The following is a 12,801-nucleotide window of genomic DNA, read 5'->3' as shown; positions in this document are numbered from 1 at the left end:
GTCCTGTCCAAGGACACTTTTTTTTTCTTTTATTCAGATTTGTTTTTTTGGTCAAATTTTTTGGCACATTGTCCTCATGAGTGAATGTTCCTAATCAATTTTAATTTGTTATTATTTACTGATTTTATTACATTTTATTTTTCTGTATCAAATGGTAAAAAATGTACCTTGAGTGTATTTTTTAGTTTGGATGTGAATTTTTTTTTGTTTTTAATTCAGGCATATTGATGCACGTCAAGTCTTCTCTGTTACAAACAAAACAATGTTAATAAAGTTATACTTTATTATAAGTTGATCTATGTTACTTTTTTTCTTTATTAGAAAAAAAGGACACAATGTTAGGCAGATGCGTATTTATAATAGTAATTTTATAGACAAATGATACTATTTACAGTGGCGGCAGAGAGTTTGGGGGGGCGCGAAACATTTACGTCTTCCTTGGGGGGGCGTGACAGAAAATAATTGAGAAGCACTGATCTAGGAGCATGAATGAACACTCGGGCCGATGAGTCAACGACACAACTGCAATGTCGTATCGTGATAGGACATTGGATAGACATGTATGTTTGCGGGTAGTATTCGCCGCAAAAAAAGTTTGAGTTTGAGCACAGATATTGTCCAAAAATATAGGGGGATTTTTTTTTTTTAACAATCACGGGTTGTTGGTGATTTGAGATCACACCAGTGTCCAATGTCACACCCTGTGACAAACTAGCACGTACTAGTGTGACTCAAAAGTCAGCCAGTTATTTAACAAGCATTTGACCTAAATAAATAAGGTTATTTGTTGTACATGACTTCCAACACATCTTGAAAAATTCCCAGCTTGCCCAATCAAAAGACTGTAGCTCGATGAACAGGCACACGGGACACGAGGACATGTCATTCCATAAATTGGAAAATGAAAGGAAAACACATGGCATGTGAGTTTGTCTCATTTCCAGTGTAAGCTTTATGGTTGAACAATTTTGTTAGCCTACTGATTTGTTTAGATTTCATGTACGTAGTAATACAAATTGGGGTCATACTGGTGTCATCATGACATTATTATTCCCTGCGCAATCAATCCTTAGAGTTGGTAACTTTGACACAAGGACAAAAAGAAGTTATCACTGTAATAGATAGTTATCCTTCCCGGGACACCTGTTCTTCAGCCTCCCCTTTTTTTATTATTTCCCCCAAAAACATAGTAGTCCATTTCAAATGGAGTTAACGCTGGCTTGCTGAACTCTAAGATGTGGTATCGATGCTCTATTCTAAAGTGAACTTTTAGTGAGCATATTTATGCAAAATCTTTGGTATGGTCGCAAACGTGCGAAAGCAGTATTTTCGATTTATTCAAATAGGTGCAGAGGTGGGTAGAGTCAGTGGCGGACTCAGCAATTTTGGGGCCTAAGGCGAACATATCCAGGGGCCCTCTTCATGGGTCAGGGGTTAAAAAAGTGAGAAGGGTGTGGAGGAAATATGTTCCGCTACACTAGGGCTGTCCTAAACGACATATTTTCTCCTGATTAGTCAGCCGACTAGTTTTACGATTAGTCGACTAATCTAATAATTTAAAAAAATTTTTTTTTTTTTTTACTAATTTAGCAATGAAATTTTTGTTGACGCATATTAATTCACAAAACCATTTTGGAACACTTAAATTCTTTATTAAAGTACAAATAATCATGTAAATAACAATAATTAATCACAAATAAACAATGAGGTTAATTGCTGATAGCATTTACTAGTGCAAAAGAATGGAAAATAAACAGATTCAGAACACTGACTTTGCCTTTCCAACATTATTCAAAACAATTCTTTATAAAAAATCTAGCATTATTATTACAGTATACTACTATATATAATAGTAGAATAATAATTATAATAATTATTCATTGCCAATCATACTTATCATAAAGGGTATCATTTGAAAGCTATTCTTAGTGTAGAATCTGTATTCTGTAGTATTTACTCTACATATTATAATATTAAGGACAAGGCTCAGAGAACAAACGGACCCAATAATGCAGTGCTCAGAGCAGATTTATTAACAATGGTTATGAGAGGAAGAAGTCTTGGCTCTTGGAGAGGCACGGAAGGCTGTTCGAGCAGGGGGGGCGAGCAAGGCGAAGGCCCAGGCAGGATGCGTCTAGAGCCGGACCTGTAGCAGGGTTCAGGTCACAGAGAAAAGGCAGAGGCACAGACGAGGAGCAGGTTAGAGGCAAAAATCCACAAGGTCAAAAAAATGTATCAAAAAAAACCGGCAAGACAAGGTAACTAGGAACGCTCGTAAATTGCAGTGAGGGCTAACAAACTCGCAATGGAGCAGAGGGCTGTGTGTGCTTATGTAGGGAGGCTGTGGTAATGACCAGGTATGCAGGACAGGTGTGTGGAATGAGTGCTGATGACTGGGAGAGGGGAAAAAAAAGGAAAAGGCATACAGGCCTGTTGTGGGGCTTTAACAATTAATTCTGAACTATGTGGGATTAACTCCAGAAATCGTTATTTATGTGACGAACATGACGTGCTTTTATTTTGAAATGTTCACCGGAGGTACGTTCACTAAACTGCTAAACGAAAGCTTTACATACCGTAAAAAAACATTCTCTGTCATTGCTGGTGGTGTCACTAATAGATTTCATCTTTTTTTTGTTAGCTAAATGCCGTTAACCAGCTGTTGAGTGTTATTGTATGACTGATTGGAACTGTACTGCATTGTTTCGCCACAGGGTGTGCTGTCGTGTATTTTATGTTCGATGTGAAGAAGAAGAAATTTAAAAGAGGCATTAGCGGCCTGCTCTCAACTTCTCCCTCACTGCACTGTGGCTCACATTTGCTCATGTGTTCGAAATAAATGATAGCCAACGTGCAAAGTAGCAAGTGAGCTGTAAAAATAGCAAGCTTAGTGGCGTGAAGAACGCGGGAGAGCTAAGTGAAACTAACGAACAGCTAAGCGAAGCTAAACGGCGCTAAATGAAGCTAAGCGACTGATACTCAGTCCGTCGTCGTGGAACAGTCCATTGTAGATCTGGTGTGTGGGGGAGAGATAATATAAATGCAGCATTCAAATGACTTTCTTTTTTGTTTTGTTATTTGCTTGTTTGGTATGCTGACATAATTATACATGATGAATAGTTGAGGGTGCTGCTGGCTCCGATGGCCCAAGCCTTCGCTCGTTGGGGCAAGGGCAGCTGGTTGGGGGCCCCCTACTGGTTGGGGGCCTAAGGCGATCGCCTACTTCGCCTGAATAGTAGATCCGCCTATGGGTAGAGTAGCCAAAAATTTACTCAAGGAAGAGTAGCGTTACGTCAAAATAATATTACTCAAGTAAAAGTAGTCATCCAAAAAAAGTACTCAAGTACAAAAGTACCTAGTGAAAAGAATACTCAAGTAATGAGTAACACTGGGAGTAACTGCTTATTTTGCTTTATTTTTTTTTGTAAACAATGTAAATTTTTTTCTGTCTCGGCACAAACGTATCCATATGAACTGTTATTATGATACTATACAAATACCCATTACATAACCACATTAAGCCAAATACAAAAAAAAAAAAAAAAAAAAATTGAATTCCGGCGAGCGAAAAAGAAAGTAAAGAAGCATTATTCGTCCAAAGAGCATGAGTGCCCTCTGGTGGACGAAATAGTTCCTATTTTGAATAGTGAAGAGATCCTACATTATCACTATTTTGAAATTAAAAGGATCATATCTCCGGTTTTCGGGGGTCAGTCAGTGCCAAATAAAACTGTGAGGTTAAAATTTGCGCTTTCGAGCCATGTTGATGGGGGCACAGGTGGCCCAAGGGACCACACTGGATCCCGGGGGGTGGGGGGGTGACCATGATGGTGACCTTTGCTGGCTGTGGGAGGAGGGATGGGATGGGCTGCGCTGGCTAACCCCCCCGCTTGCGCGCGGGTGGATGGTATTGAGCGCGCTCAGGTGGGAGGGCCCTGGGATTGGCCATGTTGCTGTGCAGGGTCGGTTGCCGATGGGCTTACACTCACAAGGGATTCACACGATTTCTGGTTTCTAGATCAAAGAGCTGATTTATGTGTACTCCACCCATCCTTTTCACTTAGCTTATAGACTCCCCCCACCCCCTCCCCTTCTTTCCCTGGTCAACAGGCCCCGCATATAGTGTCAACCGGAAATACATCTAGCTAACAATAGCGCCAACATATTCGTAGTTAGTGTAAGCGTTCAATGTATTTCTTGTTGTTGAGTTTCTTTTCGTGTGTTTCTTTTCTTCTGTTCCCCATTACCCCTTCCTGTTTGCTGCTTTGTCATAATAAACGAGGTATGTTGAACGATCACAACGGGAGTATGTCTTACTCTCAATGTGAAACATTAAAACTGCTCAGACCAACGGGACACTTAGATTTCCATTCTCTGTGTCAAGCAGCTGAACAGGACAGCTTTAAAAAAAAATTTTTTTAAATCAACTCAAGGAAAAGTAAAAAGTAAGACTACTAAACTACTCTTTGAAGTACATTTTTCTCAAACTGTTTTCAAGTAAATGTAACGGAGTACATGTAACGCATTACTACTAACCTCTGAACAGGTGTTGTCATTGACGACATTCTTTCTTGTAGGGTTGGGTTAGGTTAGGTTGTCTTAATCCAAATGTGAGAGCAATATCATTGGGTTCTTCACAATTGATTTTGGCAACAGACCCGATTACTCCATAATTTACTGCTGAGCGCAGCCAAAGGTCAAGTCCAATTAAAAAAGAAAAAAAAACAAAAAGTCACTGTACATTTTCAACAAAAGTTTATCATAAAAAGATAGACTTCTCGTAATGTTGAAATCTAGGGATACCCTGGATTCCCCCCATGACATGAAACCCCATCTATGTAATGGGAGGAGTAGCCCATGTGTAATGTATGACTAGGGGCAAGGAAACCAAACTTTCCCATATATTAAGCATTTTAACCATTTTTTCTTACTTCCCACTCAAATTTGCCTATATAAAAGACAAGAGATTGCCCCCCCAAATCAGCAGCTACTACCACTGCCAAGGCTCGCACTGAGAAGTCATCATCATCATGAACACCATTTCGGTCCTCTTGTTGTTATTTTTGTCCGTCCTCGACAAAGTGTGCTCCACTCCTATGTGCAACAACCAATGCTGTCGCTTCGTGGAGCGCTTTCCTGGCAGACTTCGGAGGCTGAGAGAAGACTACGTGCAGATCCGGGACTTCTACGTGAGTACGACTGTCCTTGAAGGCATCATCATTATCATCATCAACGCGCCCACTCTCTGCTAACTCGCACGTTTTTCATCATCCAGGAAGCAAACGATGACCTGGACACTGCGCTGCTCGACCAGACCATCGAGGACTCTTTTAAAGTAAGTTGCTCTCTTATCGACTCGCCCCTTAGCACATTTGCGAAATGAAATGAGGAGGGGAAAAAACACGACTCATATGATGCGACTAGACGCCGTTTGCCTGCCACGCTATGAACAGCGTACTGGACTTTTACCTGGGGACGGTTCTGCCCGCGGCCATCGCCGGGGTTTCGGACGACACCAAGGAGTTGAAACCTTACGTGGAGTCCATCCAGATCATATTCGATGAGCTGAAAAGAGATGTCACCAAATGTGTGAGTACAGCGCAGCACTTCAAAAGCAAGCGTGGCTGCCTATTTTAGTCACGCGTCCATTACGCATAGGCTTGCCAACTCCCTGGGCAAAAATAATAAATAAGGGACACCTCATAGGTACAGCTGCCCGACCCAATTTAATTTTTGTATGTGAAAAATAATTTATTGATGCTTATAATATTCCAATCATTTGACTCAAACCTGAATGAATTGGGTAAATAAAAACAAAGGGTAAAAAAAAAAAACAGTTGAAGTTTAAAAAAAGAAAGACAGAAAAAAATAACTAAAGTAAAAAGAAAAAAAAGGTCGAAGGAAAAAAAATTCACATTGAAGCAAAAAAAAAAAAAAAAAAAAAAAAAAAAAAAAAAAAGCTGCGTTGATGTCATTGTTTACCTGGAAATTAAGTCGCAAAAGCGCTATATAAGTGTGAACACCATTTACCATTTACAACGCAAGCCTCAAGTTTAAAATTGTGGAATTATGTGTTTTGTTTTGTTTGTTTGTTTTTAATTTTTTGCTGCGACCAACTTTTTTTTTGCTTCAAAAGTAAAATTTCTTTTTCTTAGAAGTAAAACTAATTTCGCTTCAATTAAAAAAAAAATTTTTTTTTTTCTTCCATATAAAATTTTTTTTTTTTGCTTCGACCTCAACTTTTCTACTTCCGTGTCATTTTTTATTCCCGGGCTTTTCTTTTTGCGCTTCAACAGAAAATAAAAAATCTTCTGGGTCCCATTCGGGTCACTTTTTATTGATATTTTTTCCCATCTTCCATGTCCCCTTAGGAGCTCTGTATATATTTGAGTGATTTAAGCACATTGAAAGACAATCGTTATCATCAGTATATTTTTGATACCAACAAATAACTAGAATTGACATATGTCCTGCTTCATTCAAAACTGTACAATTTTAACCCTTAAGGTCCTGAGCATTTTCTTTGTGTATATAAAGTACATTTTTCTCCAAAAGTGACTCACGTGAATGTAACGTAACTTATTAGACATGTTCCTGGGTACTGTTGTGATCTGAAAGCCCCCCCCCCCCAAATAAAAGCAAAACTGCAGGAGAAAAGACATGCACGTGTTTTTTCAGATAGGACATTCATTTGAACTTACATCGAGTCCAAATTCATCTTAAAGCCACGGGATATCCCCGAATGACACCATTGTCCCCGATTTTTGTTTGTTTTTCCTGGGACCAGATAACCTCATTCAAACATAATCTCACCAGTGATATCAGAGATTGTAAAAAAAAGAAAAAAAAATATTTTGACAACCTAATCAGAAGACCATTGATGAAGTAAAGGTAAAACATTCTTTTAAAAAATGATATAAGCTCCAAAAGTAGCAGTATCTGAAAAAAATCGACTAAATGATAGTAACAAAGTATTTCTACTTTATAACATTCTACCATTAGTAAATGGTGGCACTGAATAAAAAGACAAAACAATAATCAACTTTTTTATACAGAAAAGCTGTGAAAACAACAAAGGAGGCAATACTGGGTGGCAGTGAACTCAAAAATAATTTAATGTTAGTTAGCCCAGAAAAAGAAAAAAAAAACATGTACAAAACAATTCTAAGGAGAGAGAGAGAGAGAAAAAAAAACAGGACTCAAACCTTCCTTTGGAAGAATAAACACGAGGGCTTGGACATTTGCCACGTTTACATGGAGCCAAATATTCCAATTACAATCGGAATATTTGTTCAAACCGAATAAATGTGTTCCATATAAACACCTCATTCGGAATGAACAGGCCCAAACCGAATGGAATTTCATTCCGATTCACAGGGGTGGAATATTCCTTTTCCCAAACCGATTAGATGTAAAATTATATCATGTAAACAGGGAAGCGGAATGGTGTCTGGTTGCGTTCTTTCTGCGCATGCTCCGTACTGACTTGGTGACGTAAGTAACGTCACTTGCAACATGGCTTCCAAGCACAGCGCACCTAATTGGAGTCCGGCGGAAAGATTGTATTTAATTCAAACTTTAAAAGAATTGAATATAATTGCTCGCTTAGACGGGCGTAAAACGAGGAACAGTGAACTATTTCAAAAAGTTCAGGAGAGGTTACACGAAGCCGGAATAGACCGGAGCGTTGACCAGATTAGAAACCGGTGGAAAAGCGGCTACTACAAGGCAAAAGAGCAAAACAGCAGAAGCGGATACGACCCCACAAACACAACAAGTGGGTTAAAGTTAAAACAGCAGCACTCCGACGATCGATCTCCATGTTTTGCAACGTGACGCTTTGTTTTGATTCATCTGCGCATGTCAGACGGCAGTTGTCAAACGTCCTTTCGGAATAAAGGCAGTCACATGTAAACGCTGGATCGGAATAGATGAAGTGACATGTAAACAGCTGATGTGAAATTTCCATTCGGAATGATTTGAATCGGTATGAATAAAAGTCAGCATGTAAACGTGGCTAGTGACACCGGGATAACAATGAATGCGACAATGTGGCAACAAAGACTGACAGACATGGGGTAATGAGGCACAGGTGGTTGATACAAGAGGCAGCTGATTGGTCAAGACATAAGGAGCAGGCAACAACAGGTGAAATCAATGGGAAAGCACATGACAAGACACACTAGAGCACAAACTTAACAACTCAAGGCATGACACCTTGGGCACATGGGTGATTCTCATGCATTACGGTAATGAAGGACATTCACCGAAGCTGGCTGATGACTCATCAACGGTCCCCAAGAATGACTGGAAAATACCTTGTTGATTCATGTCTAAAAACATGCCATATTACACATTATGGTCATGATCCCCTATGGTATAGGAGGAAGTAGGCCTATAAAAAAAAGAAACTTCTTGAAGCCATCTTTTGTCTTGCCTTCTTTGTGCTGCATTATGGGTCAGAAAAACTTAATTTAAAAAAAAAAAAGAAAAAAAGCAGTGCCACAGTAATGAAAACTGCATGCTTGGAGACTCGATTTTCCTTCAGTATTTTCTATATAAAGAAACAATGACAGCTTATCATTGTGCTAAATTATATCGTTTTAAACAAATGTTGTTTTTTTTTAAATGAATTGATTGAATATACAGTGGGATGAAAAGGCATCTGAACCTTTTGGAATTTCTCACATTTCTGCATAAAGTCACCATCAAACGTGATCTGATCTTTGTCAAAATCACACAGATGAAAAAACAGGTAGGTTTTCATATTTTAATGAGGATAGCATGAAAACAGTGACAGAAGAGGGAAAAATAAGTAAGTGAACCATCACATTCAATATTTTGTGGCAGCAATATCTTCAACCAAACGCTTCCTGTACCTGCAGATCCGATCAGGACTAATCTTGGCCCATTCTTCTCTACAAAACTGCTATGGTTCAGTCAGATTCCTGGGATGTCTATCATGAATCGCTTTCTTTAGGTCATGCCACAGCATCTCAATGGGGTTCAAGTCTGGACTTTGACTTGGCAACTCCAGAACATGTATTTTGTTCTTCTGAAACCATTCTAAAGTTGATTTACTTCTGTGTTTTGGATCATTGCCTTGTTGCAGCATCCATCCTCTTTTTAGCTTCAACTGTCTGACAGACGGCCTCAGGTTTTGCTGCAAAACGTTTGAGTTCATTCTTCCATGAATGATTGCAAGTTGTCCAGGCCCTGAGGCAGGAAAACAGCCCCAAATCATGATGCTCCCTCCACCATACTTCACGGTGGGGATGAGATGTTGATGTTGGATGAGCTGTTTCATTTTTCCTCAACACATGACGTTGTGTGTTACCCCCAAACAATTCAACTTTGGTTTCATCAGTCCACAAAATATTTTGCCAAAACTTCTGTGGAGTGCCCAAGTGCCTTTTTGCCAACATTAAACGAGCAACAATAAGTTTTTTTTTTAGACAGCAGTGGCTTCCTTCGTGGAGTCCTCCCTTGAACACCATTCTTGGCCATAGTTTTACATGTAGTTGACGTGTGCACAGAGATATTGGACTGTGCCAGTGATTTCTGTAAGTTTTTAGCGGACACGCTAGGGTTCTTTTTTACCTCTCTGAGTATTCTGCGCTGAACTCTTGGCGTCATCTTTGGTGGGCGGCCACTTCTTGGGAGAGAAGCAACAGTGCCAAACTCTCTCCATTTGTAGACAATTTCTCTGCCTGTCGACTGATGAACATCCAGACTTTTAGAGATAATTTTGTATTCTTTCCCAGCTCTGTTGACTGAGCCATGATGCAGATCAGACAATGCTTCTCATCAGGAAAATTCTTTTAAGGGGTGTGTTTTATAGTGGGCAAGGCAGCTTTTAACCACTCATCAGTGGTTGGGCACACACCTGACTTCAAATGTTTGGTAAAAATTGGTTTCATTTGTTCTTAAAGTGTCCTTAGGAGAGGGTTCACTTACTTTCAGAAGAACAAAATACACGTTCTGGAGTGGCCAAGTCAAAGGAACCCCATTGAGATGCTGCGGCCGGACCTAAAGACAGCGATTCATGCCAGACATCCCAGGAATCTGACTGAACTACAGCAGTTTTGTAGACTGGGCCAAAATAGTCCTGATCGATGTGCCAGACCGATCTGCAGCTACAGGAAGCGTCTGGATGAAGTCATTGCTGCCAAAGTGTGGGTTGCAAAATATTAAATGCGATGGTTCACTTACTTATTTTTCCTCCTTCCGTCATTGTTTTTATGCTATCCTCATTAAAGTATGAAAACCTATAAATGTTTGGGGTGGTTTCAGTTAAAGCAGATACTGTATTTTCATCTGTGTGATTTGGACAAAGATCAGATCACATTTGATGGTGATTTTATGCAGAAATGTGAGAAATTCTTAAAGATTCGGATACTTTTTCATACCACTGTATATGCTGCTGTATTTTGGTCAGCATGAATTTACAACTCTAAAATCAGTTTTGGTAGCAAATGGACTACTTGGCCACATAATAGTTCATTTTTAGTCGAATGACGATTACGGTATGTCGATTTCAGGTTGTCATGACGAGATCCCCAAAATCTTCAGTTTAGGTTAGCTTTATTGACCATATTAAAGCAAGAGTTTCTATTTTGAAAAGTAATAGTCGTCAAATGATTTTGGATGACTTTCGTATCAATGCACGCTTCCTGATTGTGGCATAGATCCTTAACACCCCCCGACCGAAAAAAAGAAGAAACAGGTTGCCAGTGCGGCTCACTGGAAGGATTGTGACGCATTGAAAAAAAAAAATGACGCAGTGTATTATCTGCATCATCATAGATTTGGAAAAGGGGAAGTCAAGTGGAGGACATGCTGACAGAAGTCTGCAGACTTATGCTGAATAACACTTTCTTTTTCTTTTTTTTTTTTTCTTTTTTTTTAGAAGAAATACTTTGCCTGCCAGAAGCAGTTTGACGTCCTCAAACTCAATGCTACATACAACCAGGTGAGCATAGGAATCACATGTAAGTAATGATCATTTTTCTAAAGTCAGTTCTTTGATCATCCTCAGCTGGAGAATAAAGGAGTGTACAAAGCCATGGGCGAACTGGATGTGCTCTTCAACTACATCGAATCCTATCTGGCCTCTAAACGTCACAGGAACGACGATCCGGTGCTTTCGTAAAGACCTCTTTATTCAAGCGATGTTGCGTCTGCTCATGTACTGTATGATCCACACTGTACGTGCCTATGAAAAGTCTGCTTTGGAATCATATTGAATCCAGCGTGCCAGCGGCCAAAATATTTATTGTACTGTACTTTGCTATTTATTTTCTGTTTGTACCAAATAAAGATTTTGACTTTCATTTGGTATTTTGTGATGTTCTGACTCAGCACATCACACTCCTACAATGTATGCATGTGAAGTGCAAACCCGACACGCTGATGCACAAACCTCAAACGTGACCTATATCTTCCACTTACCGGCAGTAGCGCCGCCACTTTTTATCTAAACTTACTGTAAGTGGAACGACACAGCGCTTGTACATGCAATGCTACTCACACAGGGTTAAAAAAAAAAAAAAAGAACCACACACACTTTCATCCTAATGGCTTGAGGAAAGATAGCGTGTTACTTTATAGAGACAGCGAGAACCAAAAGCGGCATTCGTCATGTGGCAAAATGAATTTTGCCATGTGGCATTTTTTTTGGCCACTTTTTTTACCATGTGGAAAAATTAATTTTGACATGGCATTTTTGGGGGGTATATGGCATTTTTGCAGGCCATACATGTCCAAATTTTCACTTCATTATAAATGGCAGAAAAACGCGTGGCTGTGATTTTTGACCATCCATTTATTATTACAGCGCACTGACTTTCAACTGGCACTGGCCTTCAACAGGCTATGCCATTAGCAGCTATGCACGTCCAAATTTTCCATTCATATTAAATGGCAGAAATACAAACAAACCAAAATTCATTTTGCAATGTACCAAAAATAATGCCACATGGCAAAATCCATTTTGCCACGTGGCAAAATACTTTTTGCCACGTGGCAAAAAAATGCCAGATGACAAAAAAAAAAAAAAAAAAAAAAAAAAAAAAGCCACATGGCAAAATCCATTTAACCTCATGGCAAATACCACTCAAAAAATGCGACATGGCAAAAAAAAAAAAAAATGCCACATGGAAAAATACATTTGGCCACATGGCAAACAAAAATGCCACATTTCAAAATCCATTTTGCCACATGGAAAAATACATTTGGCCACATGGCAAAAAAAAATCCGACATTGCAAAATCCTTTTTGCCACATGGCAAAATACATTTGGCCACATGGCAAAAAAAAAAAAAAAAGCCCCATTGCCAAATACTTTTTGCCACATGGCAAAAAAAAAATGCCACATTTCAAAATCCATTTTGCCACGTGGCAAAAAATGCCACATGGCAAAATCCATTTTGCCACTTGGCAAAAAATGCCACATGGCAAAATCCATTTTGCCACATGGCAAATACCACTTTTGGTTCTCGGCCCTGCTGACTTTATAAGTGCTTGGAGGCAATTTGAAAGTCATGTACGGACAACTACTGAAGGTGAATATTTTTATTATCGCCCGAGTCACACATGGCATAACGGGACAAGGTGGCACGAGAGACAGGCGATTAGTGTACTCGTGAAATCAAGGGGCAGTCACAAGGATGAGATCCACAAGGGCACAAAGCCGAAGGAACCAAAATACTAAGCAAACAGAAAGCTTAACAGATGCTTGCCGTAGTAGCACCAGTCATTAACTGACATTTATGGCTTGACAAGAAAAACCTTTCATTGGCA

General features: G+C 39.4%; 1 protein-coding gene across 1 annotated transcript; it reads left to right on the top strand.

The window, feature by feature from the left end:
- The first annotated feature begins 4,896 nt into the window (after positions 1–4,896).
- On the top strand, positions 4,897–12,270 carry il10 (interleukin 10). Its single transcript, XM_057846752.1, has 5 exons — positions 4,897–5,189; positions 5,276–5,335; positions 5,425–5,589; positions 10,910–10,972; positions 11,039–12,270. The coding sequence occupies exons 1-5, from the start codon at positions 5,031–5,033 to the stop codon at positions 11,150–11,152; spliced, it is 561 nt and encodes a 186-aa protein (XP_057702735.1). The 5' UTR covers positions 4,897–5,030; the 3' UTR covers positions 11,153–12,270.
- Positions 12,271–12,801: the final 531 nt, after the last annotated feature.

This window comes from Corythoichthys intestinalis, chromosome 9 (genome assembly GCF_030265065.1).
Source record: "Corythoichthys intestinalis isolate RoL2023-P3 chromosome 9, ASM3026506v1, whole genome shotgun sequence".
NCBI lineage: Eukaryota > Metazoa > Chordata > Actinopteri > Syngnathiformes > Syngnathidae > Corythoichthys > Corythoichthys intestinalis.
This window is presented reverse-complemented; position numbering and strand designations above follow the sequence as displayed.

Bases quoted from the DNA above. Each gene is read 5' to 3' on its own strand.
- il10 (XM_057846752.1), top strand. From the start codon at position 5,031: ATGAACACCATTTCGGTCCTCTTGTTGTTATTTTTGTCCGTCCTCGAC. The intron at 5,190-5,275 runs GTGAGTACGACT...TTCATCATCCAG, and splicing joins TGCAGATCCGGGACTTCTAC to GAAGCAAACGATGACCTGGA. The intron at 5,590-10,909 runs GTGAGTACAGCG...CTTTTTTTTTAG, and splicing joins AAAGAGATGTCACCAAATGT to AAGAAATACTTTGCCTGCCA.